This window comes from Papaver somniferum, chromosome 4 (genome assembly GCF_003573695.1).
Source record: "Papaver somniferum cultivar HN1 chromosome 4, ASM357369v1, whole genome shotgun sequence".
Taxonomy (NCBI): Eukaryota; Viridiplantae; Streptophyta; class Magnoliopsida; order Ranunculales; family Papaveraceae; genus Papaver; species Papaver somniferum.
In genome coordinates this window covers 50,334,922-50,353,674 of record NC_039361.1, presented here as the reverse complement: position 1 = coordinate 50,353,674, position 18,753 = coordinate 50,334,922, and the positions used below count along the sequence as shown (strand labels likewise).

Genomic DNA, 18,753 nt, shown 5'->3' with positions numbered 1-18,753 from the left:
ATCGGTATCATTTTGTACTCTCTAGTTGCTGGATTCCACAAACCGGCAACCCATTCCCATTCAATTTAAAGAATAAAAAGCCATTGCAAGAACCAAAGATTTTAATATTCTCAAACTCAGATTTGAATGGATAATCAATGTGATTCTGAATAACCTCGTCTGACAAGGATTGATCGTAATCTATTAAGAATACGCCACTTGTGTCACTTGTACCAACTACAGTATAGTTGTTCTTTTCAATAGATTGCTGGAGATGTTTTTATAAAAAATCAGAATTATGGGTGAGAAACTTGAACCATGATTTGCGTACGCACCTGAATCTCAATTACGATTTTGCCGGTAACCCTAAGAAGATTTCGGCAACGATCTCGTTTGAGATACATACCATTGATTAACTTTTTGCCGCAGTTTACTTCCGATTTTCTTCTTTCAAGAGTTTGGAATTTAAGTCGAGGAATCTGTACTCTATCTGTGATACAAAACAATATAGATTTTTGAGCCTTGGACGGTTGGATAACATTTTGAGAGACAAACGTTGCATCATTATGAACATACGTTAATTAGATTCCCCTCATCATTATGATCTTAAAAAAGCATTAAATGTGGCATAAAGATAAATAAAGACCATCATTTATATTTTTTGGAGTTAAAAACATGTATAATTGATATTATTGTTTGTAATAAATTAATCATCCTTCATCAACCTATAAAAAAAAATAACATTAAAACTTTTATCATTATTTTAAAAATAAATAAATTTGGAACCAGTTATATATGATAAGGAGCCGTGAAGAAATATTTTGAATAGTGATGTGCACGTATGCAGGTATGTTACTTCCAATATAGTTTAATGTTGAGCAATGGTGTATACTAACAGTAATTATGAAATAAAAGTGCAAAAAGATTATGGTGGATTATCTTTTTTCGTTCCGATCTCGAATAAATATTTGAAAAACACCGTATATTTATGGAGACTTTTGAGGAATTATTTGGTTTCATACTGCCGTACAAGTATCCGATGAATTAATATTATAATCAAACGGTTTGTTAATACTAAAATTTAAGAAATTACAAAGTTCTGGATTTTTACATGTATAATAAAACCACAATCAATGAAAGTAAAAATTTATTCAAAATCTCTATAACCAAATGAAACCAAAAATTATATCGTTATCAAAACTACAAACATGGTCTTCAAATGGAGTAGGAAACATGTGGTAGTTTTTTTTTCTGCAACTGCACCACCAGTAATTTAGAAGATTCAAGAGATTTAACAAATTCTTATACATTTATCACAGATCAGATCAAGGCAAGGTCGTTACAGCAGGTTTATTTATAAAAATAACCTGTGAGCTTAGGATGGTCAGATAACATTTTTAGGGACAAACATTGCAACCAGCCATTCCAGTCTCACCCTAGCCATAGATATCCGACGAATTAAGATTTGTAACCTCCTTCCATTACATATATATGCATTGATGACCAATTTCACGAAAAGTTTAATTATTTCCTGAAATGGAGTTTTTTCTTCCAATACGGGACCTGAAATGATATCCGAGGAAAAGTTTAATTATTTCAGGAAACTGAATGGAGTTTGGAAACTTACATCATACTTATTGCGCAAAAAAAAAGGAAGCAAAAAGCAATGGTTATGTTTGCCCCTTAGTAGATGACTATTTTTAAGAATGGGCCATTTGAGTAGATTAGTACTGAAGGCATTTGGCAGATTTCGGTGATTTCATGATCAAGGTAAGTAAATTGCAATAAATGGTACAAGATTCTGGTGAAATATTTAGGAGCACGGATGTAAAATTCCAAATGTACTGTGAGAAAAACCGATATTAAAACCATTCCTATGACACCAAAGGTTTTATTTTCCTGGATTTTATGCATTCAGTTGGGATCTATCATTCCGAGAAGGTCAGAACAAAATTCATCAATATTTTTTTTTTGGTGGCGGACATTTTTGGTGTTCTTTTTGCCACGGTCTATTCAGAATGACTGAAAATACAAACGTTTTTCAGTTTGTAGAAAATATCATTTGAGTGATTTCTCGTATTAAATTTGTGTTAGTGTGTATACTAGGAAAATAATCTAATTACTTGTGAATGTTATTTAAACTTCGTATGTTCGATCTACATTTAGTCCGGTAGAGTCAGAAATTCAACATTCAGTTAAGCATCCTAAAAGTTTGCAGATGTCACCGTGGTACAGTAATAAAGTCGTTGGGTGATGATATCACCGACCTAAGTTCGAACTCGTCCGTATTTGGGTGGGGGATTTTTCACTTTCTTTTCATATCTACCTGGGTTTGTAGGTAGTATACCTCTTTGAGGTTTAAACTTTAATATAACTCGTCCTAGAAGTATCAGTGTGATGCAGTTTCTTATGTTAAACCAGTTTCTCTTGGAATTAGCTGATAATTTCTTATGGTTTGTAAAAGCTACATCTTTAGTCGAGAATTTCTTTAGAAGTTGCAAGTTAGATGAAGTTTCTTTTTTGATCGGTTAATATGAAAGATTTATTCAAACAACGCACCCAAGCCGTGTGTAGGCCTATACAACTAAAGAGAGAACACAAGAGTAACTAAACAGAAACACAAACAAGAACTAAAAGAGTAGAAAAAAATTAAAGAACAAAGTGATACCGTTATTTGCAGCCTGCGAACCTTAACAAGAAGGCCAACCACTTCAAGTAATCTCATCTATCTCCTTGAAAGTTAAACCCTTGTGAATCTGTGATTTTTCTCAGCATCAGAAAACATCTGACGACGGTATTCTTTCGAAGATGGGAAGCTTAAACCCCACAGAGAACCATGATCTAACAGCTTGTTTGCTGAAAGATCGATACAAGGTACAAGAGATTTTGGAACACGTTTCTGATTTGCACTCAAAGTTCCATTAGGGAGGAGACCCGTTGCCTTGGATTTTTGACTCATTTTCTGTTTAAAACCAAAGTTGGCTCGGATGAAGAAGGTTTTTGAATGCTAAGCTCCAAGTCTTCCACTACCAACTCCGAAGAAGCAACCCGCTCCTCTTCAAGACCATGAAATTAATTATAATTTTCGAAACCAGGTGGAATGGATGGATCAATGGAAGTGGAACTTTCTCCTTCCATAACCTGTTGAGCGCATCTATCAACCTCAGAATCCAACTTAATACCTTCTTGAATCTCATTCGCAGTTAAAGTTTCTTTCTTGCTATTAGACTTTTTCTTCTTCTTACTAATCTTGCAAGAGACATTAACATCTTCCATCTTATTTGTTGCATCCTTGCTTATTGACTTGCACTTAGCAACCAAAAGACACACACCTTTACTATTACTAGTACTAGTATCAGCGTCAGAAGCTGCAACCAAATTCTGATTCAAGAGCTCCTGATTCTCGCAAGAAAATTCAGTAAAGATCTCTCCTTCTTCGAGACCACAATCGTTCATACCTTGTGTAAGGCATGTATTTGGAGGGAAGCCCACACCAATAGCAGGAACCTCTTCATTTTTGTCACCATTCTTCTTTAAATTTCTTTCCACACCAGTACCATCTTTGACAACCATTTTCTCCACTACTGCTCTTGAATCCATGCAATCTAAGTCTAAATGTCCCACAATCATACACTGGATACAGTATTTAGGAACCTTTGGTATCACAATTTTTTTTGAAAAAATTCGCCGAACTTTGTTTCAATCCAAAACTTCTCTGGAATTGGCTTTGCAAAATCAACTTTAATAATAATACTAGCACAATAACCATAATCACATCTTAAAGTAGCTTCATCTACCTTAATTGGGCGACCAATACCTTTACCAATTGCAAGAAGAATTTTTTCTTTCTAAAATTCCAGACATAGTCCTGGAAATCTTACCCAGACAAAAGATGTGGAAACTCTTTGATTTTCAGGATGAAAATTGGGTTCCCAATTCCTTAAGCGAACAAATTGTTCTTCCACTTCCCATGACCTAGACTTCAAAAAAACATTTATCAGAATCATTATCAAGTTTAATGGTGAAAAAACCCTTACCAATTGGAATAATCTGACATGAACCCTATAAACTCCATTGATTCCTGATAATTTTTTCAGCATCTACAATCTTTAGTTATTGAAAATCAAGTCGTCTAATCAACGAAAATTTCCACTGACCGAGACCTTTATCGAACAAATCATCTGGTACTGAGATAGATGGATCATTACCACGCTTTCCAGCTTCAGGTAGCGAAGAAGTTTCAAGTTAGAATTTCTTTCGACGAAGTTCACTAAACTGATTATAGGTTAGATAAAGTTGCAAGTTAGAATTTCTTTGGATGCATTTTTTTACTTGTAGTTCCAACCTAGTAGGTTATCAAGTGTCATACTTTTCTAAATATATGATACCAAAAGTCTGTCTCTAGTCACCAGGCATTTATTTATTTACTTTTTTTTTTTTTTTTTTTGAATGGTATTGTCTCTCTGTTTCACTTATTTTGTAGGCATTGGCTGCTTTGGGACCGAAGGTGGCACTCTTAAACAACATGCATAGAGGCTTTTCCTGATGATTTAGCAGGTAATCAAATGTCTATGGATCAAAGTGTATGTGGTGGATTTTTGGAATTGAGATGGTGGAAAAATTGATCTAAATTTATTATTTCGAAGCGAACTGGAAATCCGAAAATAACAAAATAATTGTGCAACTAAATTGAACAATCACTTTTCCTTTGTACTTGTTGTTATTATGTTTTTTTTTTGCTTTAATAAACCATTGGACTTATCTAGTAAAAATAAAATAAAAAGAATGTCGGCCTCCACTGAACTTGCTCTAAATAGTAAGTAACATAGCCATGGGCCTGGGAATACCTGATGCATGTGTTAGTCACTTGATGATCCATATTTGCCCCCTCAAAGCCCAATTGGCATGGGTTACAAGACTCATTTCCTGTTTTGAGGTATACTGGATTTTTTGAGGGATACTAAATAATGCCAAAATAGGGTTATTAAATAAAAAACAACATCACCCCTTATCCATCCTTTTTGATAATGGCATAACTACCCTTACATAATTAGTGTTAATGATTATGATTAGATTCGATTAATTAGAAATTTTAAGGATTGATTAAAAATTAAATTATTAGTGTTAAATTAGTAAAGAAATCAAATTTATGTGAGAGATTTAAAATTTTTGAGAGGAAGAAGAAGAAGTGAAAAAAACTTGGGTTTCGAGATTTTAGTGATTAGAAGTGACCAAAATGTGTGATTCAAATCAGGGGTAGACTTCTATACGAGGTTTAATGTCCTTTTATAAGTTGAATCCATCAAAATAGTGAATTTTAAAACCCAAATCTACTGACCAGATGAACAGTTCGACTGATAACTTGTCAGCCGAATTTAGGTATATTTTCGAAACCCAGAGGTTCGGCTGACAAGTTATCAGTGAACTTTACTCTGTAACTCACGAATTTAGGTTCGTCTGATTCGAACAAAAAATCGTTGTTAGCCGAACCTATGTGTATTTTCAAAAAACAGAGGTTCGGTTGATATCTTGTTAGCCGAACTTCACTCTGTAACTGACGAATGTAGGTTCGGTTGATTCGAACAAAATCTAGCAAAATCGCATTAGACGAACATAGTGTTTCTCTAAATCATAAACTAGGTTCGGCTCAAAATTGATATTCCAAGATCAGCCGAACTGATCTTCTGAAAATCCTAATTTCATCTTTGAAATCATATTTTATCGATCAAACAGAATAAAATCAATCAAAAACAAGATGGGTTTGTTACAAATGCATTCTAAAATACGTATAAGAGCAATTGAGTTTGGATTTCGCACTCCAACATTGCTCACTTCGATTCGTGTTTCCTTTGACAGATTGATTGTTTGATTGAATTGGAGTCCAAGATGTTTAAGTTTAAAGGTTATTTTGATTTTTAATTTTAGGTTTTTGAGTATAAGGGCACTCTAGTAATTAGATTATTTAAGTTTAAAGGTTATTTTGATTTTTGATTTTAGGTTTTTGAGGATAAGGGCACTATCGTTAGACTCCCCTTATAAAACCACCCTAGATGGGGTAATAAATAAATATGCCTCAAAAAAATCACAAAATTGGTTAAAAAGACCAAAATCAATAATTCCTGCGTGAAGGTTTTGATACTGTTTAAATGGAAAAAAATGTTAAAATAGCCAGGATGTAACCAGTTTCATCCTACCCATTTTCAAATACTTTTTCTTATTTTTAATTTACATCAGGATGCATCCAATTTCATCCTCGCTATTTTTTAAGTTTAAGCCAGAATGAATCCAGTTTCATCCTTGTTATTTTCTTTTGTCCATTTCACTCTTATTAATTTTTATTCGTTCATTAGAACCATGTTTTAAAAATATTTGGACAAATGATCCATTTTCCGCAAAAAAAATCAGTACGCCTCAAAATAAGTTTCCATTTCTAGGGACAAACTATTTTATAATTTTGTAACCTTCATTAGAATATTACGGCAAAATATTTTGTATCGGCTTCAAAGAAGTTAGATTAAGACAAGTTACCTAAAAAATAAACATTTCTGGATGAATATACTATATTATGCTGGCGAGAGGATTGAAGATAGAAATGGTAAGCAAACAAACAAAAAAACTCCCATTGTAGAAACAAAAAGTGAAAAAACAACAAATTTAAAGCATGTCCCGTGACCTTTGTGACAATATATTACTAACGTACATGGGCTTTAGGAGCCATTCCGCACCTGAAGCCCTTGCCAAGGACCGTAGCTCACTCATTACAAATTAAGAGATCATTTTGCATTTCTTAAGGTTTTAAATATGACACAAACAATTAGCAACTAAAGCAAAATAAATAAATAAAAGAATTTGAATTTGATGATCTATCTAGTGATGAAGAAGCTCAAGTGCTTCTAACAAAGTATCCTTAAATCTACCAATATCAAGCTTTACATTTTGTTGGTCTAAATACACAGACTTAACTGCACTCCACCCTTTTTCTGAAAATGAATCAGGATCCATAAAAATGGCATGATCAGCTGGGTATTGTTCTTCCAAACTGCTCTCTTCTACTGTTATCTTGTACTCAAGGTATCTCAAGTTCATTGCTTCAGCTGGTTCTCCATAAATATGCCTGCCAAATTCTTCCAAAGGACCTAACGGAAAGACTTGAATTAGTATTGCATTAGAAGGAAGAAATAGAAGATTAGTGCAACCAGCTCCGTGCACAGCGACCATCACATCGCATGAATTCACAATGTGTGTGAAATTATATGAAGTTGTTGTCACCCCGGGTTCCGCTACAACCACTTCATATCCCAAAGCTTTGGCCATCGTAACAATTTCTTCCTCATTTGTAAATCTTCTTGTTCTTTTACGTGAAAGGATTAATAGTCTTGGTTTCTTCTTATCATTTTTCTTAAGAAATTCTTCATCCATGTTTATTGCGGAAGATCTTTCCAATGAATACGACATCCTTAAAAATTCAGCGAAATCTACCATAGAATAGCCTTCCGGAGATTTCGTGGGATCGATTCCCAAATCTTTATGATGCTTGAGACCTACTGTTACTTTTTGGTAGCAATGTACGTCAACTTCTTTGTCGATATCGATGATTGGGTACCTAGATAGTTGTTTCATAATTGATTCATACTTCTTAAGCCAGTAAGGCTGTGAATTAGTTACCAGCAATTGAACTTCTTGGTGAAAATGATGAGAAGTGAGATAAAGTGGAAGCAATATTTCGGTGAAAGCATGGAACTGGTTTCCTGCATACCCTCCAACCGAAAATATTATTGCTGGAGTATTATGATTTATGTTGCAGTCAGGGGCTGCAGCTTGTTTGTCATTCTCCAGAAATGATTTTATTGATAATTCAGTAACATCTTTCATTGCCCTTTTGTCTCCTTTTCGAGCATAAGGTTTAATTCTCCATGATTCATTTGTCGATGAAGTAAAATATATGGAAGATGATTTCCCCTCGACCCTAATATCTCCTTCAATCTCACAAAAGTCAGACCTCAGTTCAAATACATTGCACGATGGCAAGTTCCAAATTCCATCCATTAGCGGTCTCAATCCAGCGTTATCGGCCAACTGCAAATTCACTGCAGCCAGAAAACAAACGTTAACCGATGATGCGCATTTGGCAGAACTTGATAGCATGCTTAGTTATTAAAATGCACGACGAAATGTAATTATATCCTGCAAAAAGTTTAAGAATACAAATGAAGAAAAACAATCTACTTACGGATCGAGGAAGAAGTTAGTAGAATGATTAAGAGTCCTCCAACCAATACCCCGTAAACGAGCTTTTTTGCAACATTTCGACCAAAGCTTTTCAAGAACACCTTTTCCAGCCCAATATCATAATTTTCTGAGTTATCCATCGTTTAGATAATTAATTTCCCAGCTATAGTGAATTCTTAACGTGTGTAATCAACGATGTAGGAACTCGTGTATATATATGGACATAGAAATTCCAATAGGATTAAAGACATAGTATTTGGAATGGTCGCTAAAGTTTACCTGCCGAACAAAAAACATATATTTGCAACATCATATACATGAATGCTGATGATGGCTTGATTGAATCACGCGGAATCAACATATTTCCCAGTTAGTATTGTTAATTAATGGTGTGCACGATGTTATAAAAATCCTTTATTCTTCCTATGATTTTTATTTGTATCCTTTCCTTAATAATAAGGGTCAAATGGAGAGGAATATATTGAATCTTTTTTTAACTGTGTAGATCCTCTGCCTTTTGCTACCGACATAAGGCGAGACGTGTTGCCACGATATCTTTGGTACGTATATGGGATATGTTGCGCTTTTGGAACAGACAAGCCGGTCGGTGAAGGTTTACAGAATTATTACATGTTAATTAGGGAAGGACAATTGCATCATCATGCTACGTGCATGCATGACTCAAAGACCAGGGATGAAGATATTAATTCAAAAAGCTGTCTGTGGGTTTGTATTATTTTTGTGTAACGATTATTTATGGGTTGGCTAAATAAAATTTCCTAATCTTTTTTTCTAATAAGCTTATAAATATTAGGAAATAGAGAATGGGAAGAAGAAGATAAAAAGTAGAGGGGAAGAAGATAGAGAGAAATTTTATTATTCTGTGTAATAGACAAACATTAGAGCCTATATTTATAAGGCTGGACACGGGGGCATCCCAGTAATAAACGAGTTTCATCCTAAATATTATTAACATAATTACACGTTTATAACACTCCACCTGATGACGTTGTGTCTAAGCTTATTGCCTCGTTAAAACCTAGTCAGGAAATCCTGAATAGATAAAACCTGATCGAAGGGAAAAGGGTACAACTATGAGTAAACTTAGTACAAAGACGGACATGTATACGCTGTAGTGGGAAAAACATTGATGAAGGAAAAAGAGTACAACATGATAGTCCAGTAAAATACCTTCTAATTTGATACTCCCCCGGATAAGTACTTCAGTTAAATCTTGGCTTGCAAATCTTGGAGTCGAGATTCCCCAATTTTGATAAACTAAATTCTTGAATCTGGAGACAGCAATGCTTTCATGAGATATTTTCCAGTTGATGAAGTCTTCTTTTGTGTTAGTCTTCTAATGGTAGTGTTTTCGAGTCTTCACGCTTCTTTAAATACATTTAGGACTTGCTTCTTGGATTACTAGCTTCTGGAAGATGATTTGGTGAAGTCGTTGATGGAGTTTCTTCGAAAAAAGAGTCAAGATGTCGATATATTACTGTAAATGAACAAAACGGTGTTTGTGTTCATACCTTATGTGGTTCAGAAGAACATCCAAATTTTCTAGGAGATTGTTATGTTGATTTGGTCTAACAAAATGACCTAGTCAATGGTGGGAATCCACCAAGTAATCGAATTTGATACAACTCCCCCTTCGATGAACACCGTGTTGAATTGATTCGCCTCACTAAAACCTTACCATTAAAACCCAATGGGATAAAAATATTGAAAGAAGGAAAAAGAGCACAAACATAACATTTTGATAGAAAATTAAATGTCAACGAGATTTTTCCCCATTAAAAACTTATCAGGAAAACCACATGGGATAAAACCCGAAACGAAAGAAAAAGAGTACAACTTTTGATGATTTATGAATGCTAACTTAACTATATGGGTATTATTGAAAACGCGCATCATAACTCTAGTCTATATCAAATAGACAAGTTTTAAGCAAGCATAATATTAATCTGCAGAATTAAGGGAAAAAAATATCATGCTACTAAAGCATGTATTTTTGTGTGTTTTAAGGACTCCTCAAGATATCTATAACGTTGCAATCATCAACTAATTAATCTGGATTTTTGGTTTTGTACCAAATTTCTAAAAACACGTAAAGAATTGTTAAACCTGACATAGTCGAGTCAAGTGGTTGCACGAATGTAATTAGAATCCTCCATGGATTACAAATACGAAATTGTTCTCCGACCACATATGAGTCCTTCAAGGACTACCATGCCAAATGTGTCTCATAAAAAGAACAATTATTGAACCAATCCTAGGGTATGAGCAAAACTGAAACCCTCAAATCATTTTTACAACGAACATATTTCTCGTATAACGCATTATGACTACACCGACCTGTAATTAATAGGTTTGGCACATTTAAGGTGTTAATTCTCAGATCCAAAATTGCGTTAATCGAGAAATCAATCCAATATAATTTGGATTGTATGCCAACTAATCACATATATCGATATTTCTCTGCAAAGAGGTTAAAAACCACCATCTTTTACTATTTCAGTAGCTACTGTAAATGAATACTTGACAATATTAACTAACTACGATCCTACACAATTCTCAAGTGTATGCATATATATCTTGAAAAATTCATAGAATTGCTGGTACCAGCACCCCCAAGCATTATAATCTCCTCATCTTCCAGTGAGGAAATATGAACTATGAGAATGTGGATCTTTTTGATAGACTCTATTGGAGCACTATCTGTAGCCTCTTATAAATGCTACATTTTTTTATAGATGTGACTGGATTTGCCTTTCCAAGAGGCATAAGCTTATTAAAAGTATAATGAAATATTTTCGCGCCTTGTTAGAGGTGGCAGCCTTTTTCGATTTGATCATGGTGGGAGAGAAATTTATATAACTTTAAAGTTAATAAGCACCAACGTTTGGTAGTGTGTGACGGACCAGAAAATTATGCTTGGAGCGCCTGGGACATGCCATAACTCCCCAGATGCGCCATGATGATGCTACGATCCGGGATTTAAAGGTAGGCAAATGCACGTTCATTTGCCCTTGCAAGCATTCTCGTGGAGCACGAAGCATCTAACTTAGCTTCCACACCGTTCCAAACTTACCCTTTTCCTCAAAAGGGTGTAAAGCCATAGGCCAAGGCCAATGCATCTTGCATGCATCACTGGCTTTGCCTTAACGTAGAAAAAACTTCTCTTACCCACTTAGCTTACTCTCTTGGACATGCCTAATTTTGTACTTGAAACATATGCCAACTCTTGTAGATTGATAGGAAGTATGAGCATCCACTTGTTGGCATGCAACTAAGCCTCATCAAGCTTGTCCATAATCATCTCTTGCATCAATCTACTGAGCTTAGATGATATGAGGGGCCAACGTGCTGGATCGGCAATGCTGCAAGTCATTGCGGATGTCTACGTACCCTTCCCTACTCTAAAGGGATCAAGCACAAACCATAGTTTATCCTCGAAGGGACAGTAGCTTAAGACAACTCGTTTGCGAGGCCATGGCCAAGCAATAATGGTAATAGCCTAGTCCGTATAAGCCGCTTCGTAAAAATGCATAAAGGATATGCATCATCGATCTCGTGGCATGGCATAGTAATGCCCATGCTTAACATGTTCCATTTGCAAGTCTACGCAGCTATAAATGAGGCCTAGGCATCATTTATACTCTTCCGTTTAAGCTATGAAGTTTACTTGGTGCATGGTCCGCATATGCACTTTCAACCAAGTAACTCTCACTATATATGTTAACTTGACATTTTTACAACTTAACTTTAGGGAGCAAAAATCATGCATCAACTCCCAAGGTCGTGATGGCCGCACATGACTCGGTGGCCAAATGTAATGTTCGGCCGTGATGGTTGTATATTCAGTTCTTCATCGTAGGCCAGTTCCAATGTCCGGCCATAATGGTTGAACACTTCCTAAGCCAGGTCCCGTGAAGGGTCGTGATGGCTGTATTTCCGTATTTGGCCCGTAGGCCATTTCAATGTCCAGTCGTGATGGCCTTCCGCTGCCAACCAGATGTCCATCCGTTATAGCTGTACATTGTCAACGCATTGGCCAAGGGCCAATGTTCCTTTCACAGAAGCTTTGGGTGAAGCTTCATCTCAGGCCATTGAGCATCTTTGAGCATGCTCACCCCTTTAAAGAATTTCGTCCCCGAAATTCAAAACAAAAACTATTATGGACAAATTATTCTATTTGGATTCCTGAAAAAAAGTCTCATATCAGATGCTCAGAAATAACTGGTTTATTCAAGTCGTCGTGAACATCAATGTAGACCTTCTTAGTAAACGTTCCATATTGCGTGCCCAGGGATCTAAAACTGCCAACAACATTACCGAGAATATCAAGTTGGCCAGTTGCCAAACGATATCTCAACCAGGTTTCCCAAGCGGCGTCCCATACCACCACTCAGGAATACCTAAAGTTAGAGACGACCACTTTCCAACATCAGAGACGGACAATTGCCAATACCTAAAATTAATTGCCAAAACAGATAATAGTCGGCCAGTTGCCAACATCAGAACCGACCAGTTCCCGATTCTAATAATTTATACGGCAATTTTCAAAGGTTAAGGGATGGCCAGTTGCTAATCCAACATCAGCCAGTTGCCGATGATAAAAATTGGCCAGTTGCCAACATCCGCGTAAAAATTGGCATACTCTCCAACTTTATTTCCTTTAGAAGGAAACGATATTCGTTTGACGAGTCCACTCCCCACAGTCCCTATAGTTTTCTCGGAACTTGCTCTAATACCAACTGTGACGGACCGGAAAATTACGCCAGGGGCGTCTGGGTGCGCAGGCCATAACTCATCAGATGCGCCATGATGAAGTTATATTCCGGTCCTTAAAGTTAGACAAATGCACGTCCATTTCCCTTGCAAACATACTCATGGAGCACGAAGCAACTAACTTAGATGATATGAGGGGCCAACATGCTGGAATGGCTATGATGCAAGTCATTGTGGATGCCTATATACCCTTTCCAACTCTAAAGGTATAAAGAACAGGCTGTAGTTCATCCTCGAAGGGACAGTAGCTTAATCCAACTCATTTGAGAGGGCGTACATGGCCAAACAATAATGGTAATGGCCTAGTCCGTATAGGCCGTTTCGTAAAATGCATAAAGGATATGCATCATCGATCCCGTGGCATGGCATATTAATGCACATTCTTAACATGTTCCATTGGAAAGTCCACGCAGCTATAAATGAGGCCTAAGCATCATTTATACTCTTCCGGCTAAGCTATGAAGCTTACTTGGTGCATGGTCCGCATATGCACTTTCAACCAAGCTTATATGTTAACTTGACATTTTTACAACTTAAATTGTGAGCAAAAATCATTCATCAATTCCCAAGGCCGTGATGGTCCCACATGACTCCCTGACCAAATGCAATGTATGGCCATGATGGGTGTACATTCAGTTCTGGCTCATAGGACAGTTCCAATGTCTGGCCATAATGGTTGAACACTTCCTGAGCCAGGTCACGTGAAGGGCCATGATGGATGTATTTCCGGCTTTGTCCCATATGCCACTTCAATGTCCAACCGTGATGGATGTCCGCTGCCAACCCGATGTCCATCCGTGATGGCTTTACATTGTCAAAGCATTGACCAAGGGACAATGTTCCTTTTCCTACGCAACAGAGGCTTTGGATGAAGCTTCATTTCGGGCCATGGTGCATCTTTGAGCATGATCCATGCTAAAAACACGAGGTGTTATAATATTCACCCCTTTAAAGAATTTCGTCCCCGAAATTCAAAACAAAAACTATTGTGGACAAATTCTTCGATTTGGATTCCTGAACACAAGTCCCATACCAGATGCTCAGAAATCACTGGTTTCTTCAAGTCGTCGTGAACATCAATTTAGACCTTCTGAGAAAACTTCCCATACTGTTCGAGCACTGCTCGGTTGAACTCGCAATCATTTCTATGTCAAGCTTGTTTGTCAAGTTTAGTTTCCAAAACTATAAGTCTTGATTTCTAGTCTACCATAGCTAAGTCTCGGACTAGGATAGTTAAGTATAGTTGAGCTCCAGACTCCATGAAGTTCATCATATGAAGACGAAGAGCTATTCAAGGAACTTGTGGAAATTCATCGACAAAAAGGTATGTGGAGACTTGAACTTATCTATCAATCGAAAGTCTATCTATTATATCTCCTACTCTTGAGACAAAATTCGTATAGCTATATAGACTTCGATTATATACATTTTCTATTTCGAGCCGAGTTTATCTCGCTTATCTATTTCTCGAAATATGTGTTGGTAAGCTTTCGATTTCGCTTTCACTATGGGAAAAATATACATCTACAACTGGAGTTTTACAACTCTTTGCTAAACATCGTAGAAAGTCCTATGTTTTACAACTGGTTTCAAAGGAAGAGTTGTCTTATATAATCACTACCAACCCTTAGGAACAAGGGGTTGGCGCTAAGAAAACAAACGACAACTCCTTAAGCAAAACAGTTGTGACGACATTTAGTTGTAACAACTTTGTTCCATAAAGGTAGTGACTTAGCCTATCACAATTCTCACAAGAGTTGTTGAAGAATACCAAAATATGATAATGAAAAATATGTTAGAGGGGAGATTCGAACATGAACCTACTGCATGGAAGTCTAGCTCATCAACCATCCTTACAGTTCACAAGTTTTTTTTTCTTTTTTTAAAAAAAAAACGGATAACAACACTTATAAGTGTTGTTGAAGTAAAAATATATAATGTTGGAAAAAGAATGAGGTTAAAGGGGAGATTCGAACATGAATCTACTGCATGGAAGTCTAGCTCATCAACCATCCTTACAGTTCACAAGTTTTAGTTTTATGTGTTTTTTTAAAGAAAACGTATAACAATACTTATAAGGGTTGTTGAAGTAAAAATATAGAATGTTGGAAAATGAGGTTGGGGGATTTGATCCTCAGCCTACTGCATGAAAGTCTACACCACTAACCATACCTACACTATCACAAGTTATCTCAAGTTTGTGGTTCTTTAATATACTAACTTTATGACAACCCTTTATATGAGTTGTAAAACAAAATATAATGTTCAAAAATAATGCTCAGGTGACTGAGCCGCAAAAAGCGCGAAGCCTTCTCTATAAACAATCAAATACATTCTTCTCTGTAAACAATCACATACATTCTACAATGACAATGATATCATTCTATATCTATTAGTTGATGAAAGCATGGGCTGAAATTGGCACCGCATAAGCCAAGTACTTCTCAAACTGGTCTCCTATTGCTTGGAAAAATCTTGCATATTCTGCATTCACAACAACTTCACCAAAGAGGGTTAAGTTCAAATATGTAACTTCCCTTTCAAAACCATAACTCAAATTTCAAAACAATAAGCTCCAAAGTCAATACATATCCTCAGTAGATTACAGATCTGGGTTACAAATCGATTAGGGTAACAAACCTTTGAGAAATTGGTGAAGGTGGTAAGTCTTCAACTTTGTGTAGGATTACTTGTAGGTGATGATGAAGTTGGTGAAGAAATCTCCTGAGATGATGAAGCCAAAATCGATGTAGGGAGAGATGAAGACGCTGCTCTGTTGAAGACGATGAAGTTAAGGGGGAAAAAAAGGATAAGAAAGGAATGGATATGGAAGTAATGATGTTAAGGGCAAAAAAAATGAATGGATGGTTGTAGATGAAATGGATGGATTCGTCGTTCTTACCAAGTTTCTGACTTTGAGTAGTTAACTCGCGGCTAGGTTTCGATCTCGGAGCCTGGTATGCATACAATATGCAGAAACAGGTTTTGTTTAAGGTTTCGTAGAATGTTCCTAAGGAACCTTACCTGTAACTGGATGGATTCATCGTCCTTACCAAGTTTCTGACTTAGAGTAGTCAACTCACGGTCAGGTTTCGATCTCGGAGCCCGGTATGCATACAATATGCATAAATAGGGTTTGTTTAAGGGTTCGTAGAATATTCCGAAGGAATCTTACCTGTAAATGGATGTATTCGTTCTTATCAAGTTTCTGACTTAGAGTAGTCCACTCGCGAACAGGTTTCGATCTTGGAGCCTGGTATGCATACTATATGCAAAAATAAGGTTTGTTTAATGTTTCGTAGAATATTCCGAAGGAATCTTACCTGTAAATGGATGGATTCGTCGGTCTTACCAAGTTTCTGACTTAGAGTTGTCCACTCTCGGCCAGGTTTCGATCTCAGAGTGTGGTATGCATACAATATGCATAAATAGGGTTTGTTTAAGGTTTCGTAGAATATTCCGAACAAATCTTACCTGTAAATGGATGAATTCGTCGTTCTTACCAATTTTATGACTTAGAGTAGTCAACTCGCGGCCAGGTTTCGATCTCGGAGCCTGGTATGCATACAATATGCAGAAATAGGGTTTGTTTAAAGTTTCCTAGAATATTCCGAAGGAATATTAACTGTAAATGGATGGATTCATCGTTCTTACCAAGTTTCTGACTTATAGTAGTCCACTCGCGGCCAGGTTTCGATCTCGGAGCCTGGTATGCATACAATATGCAGAAATACGTTTTGTTTAAGGTTTCGTAGAATATTCTGAATAAATCTTACCTGTAAATGGATGGATTCGTCGTTCTTACCAAGTGTCTGACTCAGAGTAGTCAACTCGCGGCCAGGTTTCGATCTCGGAGCCTGGTTTGCATATAATATGAATAAATAGGGTTTCTTTAAGGTTTCGTAGAATATTCTTAATGAATCTTACATGTAAATGGATGGATTCGTCGTTCTTACCAAGTTTATGACTTAGAGTAGTCAACTCGCGGTCAGGTTTCGATCTCGGAGCCTGGTATGCATACAATATGCAAAAATATGGTTTGTTTAAGGTTTCGTAGAATATTCCGAAGGAATCTTACATGTAAATGGATGGATTCGTCGTTCTTACCAAGTTTCTGACTCAAAGTAGTCAACTTGCGGCCAGGTTTCGATCTCCGAGCCTGGTTTGCATACAATATGAAGAAATAGGGTTTCTTTAAGGTTTCGTAGAATATTCCGAAGGAATCTTATCTGTAAATGGATGGATTTGTCGTTCTTACTAAGTTTCTGACTTAGAGTAGTCAACTCCCGGCCAGATTTCGATCTCGGAGCCTGGTTTGCATACAATATGCAGAAATAGGGTTTGTTTAAGGTTTCGTAGAATATTCCGAAGGTTTCATAGTTTAGGTTTGTTTAGCGATTCATAGTTTGTTTGTCGTTATACCGAATTTGAAGTTCGAATCAACACCGAGCTTCATATTTATCGATTTCGATGATGTATCATGCTAAGTTTGAAGTCAGAACCCTCCCGAAGCTTCATGATTCATAGTTTGTTTGTCGTCATACAAAATTTGAAGTTCGAATCAACACTGAGCTTCATATTTATCGATTTCGATGACATATCATGCTAGGTTTGAAGCGTGAACTGAAGTTATTTCATGACTTGTATGACTAGTCAAAATTACTTCATGACTTATGTTACTAGTTGAAATTCAAACCGGAAGCAAAAAGAGAAAGCACAAAAACATAAGGAAAAGCACAAAGAAAACAAAAAGAAAACACAAAGAGCTTCATATTTATCGATTTCAATGGTGTATCTTGCTAACCCGAGTCTTGCAGTGTGAACTTTAGCTAGTTCATGACATATATGACTAGTCGAAATTACTTCATGACCTATGTGACTAGTCGAAATTTAACCCGGAAGCACATAGAGAAAAGGGCTTGCGGCACAACTTGTTGCTCGCTTGCCTGCTATGTAACATTTTTAATTGGATTATTTTTTTTGATTTTTTTTATAGAGAAAGCACAAAAAAACACAAAGAAAACACATTTTCCTTGATCCATATGACAGTCTTAAATCAAATCTCTACCGTCCAAAAATATCCTTAATCCGTATGACCATTTTAAATCAAATATCGACCATTCAAAGATAGGTATATAGAAGATCAAAAGAAAGTTCTCACAATTTCTTCACTTCCTCTTTTATCTTCGTATCTAACCTCTCAAAACTTCCTCCTCCCTCATGAAAAAAAACCCTAATACAAGAAATCAACTCAACCTTCATCTATTACTTTTGATGCGTTTATGAGTAGATCTGGTCCGATTTTCGTCATTGTTTGTGGTTAGGGTTAAAGTAGATTGGAAATTTGTGAGTTGATTAGATTTTTTCGATTTCGAAGTTTTGGGGTAAACTGTATTCTCGGTAACAATCAACATCAGCAACTTCTCCATCTCTGATTAATAAAACCCGTACCTATTAGCTCACCATCTCAAACCCTAACCCAAGTCTCTTAAGCTTCAATTGCTTCAAATCTTCATAACAGAACTCAATTCTTCCATCTCTATAATTCGAACTCAAACACAAAACCCTAGACTGTTGACAACTCAGATTTCTATGTTTGAGCTAAGAGATGGAATTTAGGGTTTAATTACTGAGAATCGAGAGATGACTAAGAAGAATTAGGTGATGGGTTTCTGTGGCTGTTCTTCAAGGGTGAGAAGACTAAGAACTGGTGCTGTTTTGATGGGGTTGAACTCGATTTCAGAGACAAAG

General features: G+C 36.4%; 2 protein-coding genes across 2 annotated transcripts; both read right to left on the bottom strand.

Moving 5' to 3' along the window:
- Nucleotides 1-1,109: 1,109 nt before the first annotated feature.
- Nucleotides 1,110-4,336, bottom strand: LOC113275440. The gene is made up of 2 exons (XM_026524939.1): nucleotides 2,648-4,336; nucleotides 1,110-1,542 (listed from the first exon to the last, which is right to left on the bottom strand). Exon 1 carries the CDS (start codon nucleotides 3,607-3,609, stop codon nucleotides 3,052-3,054), a length of 558 nt encoding a protein of 185 aa, XP_026380724.1. The 5' UTR covers nucleotides 3,610-4,336; the 3' UTR covers nucleotides 1,110-1,542; nucleotides 2,648-3,051.
- A 2,510-nt stretch (nucleotides 4,337-6,846) lies between these two features.
- LOC113272501 (protein O-linked-mannose beta-1,4-N-acetylglucosaminyltransferase 2-like) lies at nucleotides 6,847-8,348 on the bottom strand. Its single transcript, XM_026522327.1, has 2 exons — nucleotides 8,210-8,348; nucleotides 6,847-8,066 (listed from the first exon to the last, which is right to left on the bottom strand). Exons 1-2 carry the CDS (start codon nucleotides 8,346-8,348, stop codon nucleotides 6,847-6,849), a joined length of 1,359 nt encoding a protein of 452 aa, XP_026378112.1.
- Nucleotides 8,349-18,753: the final 10,405 nt, after the last annotated feature.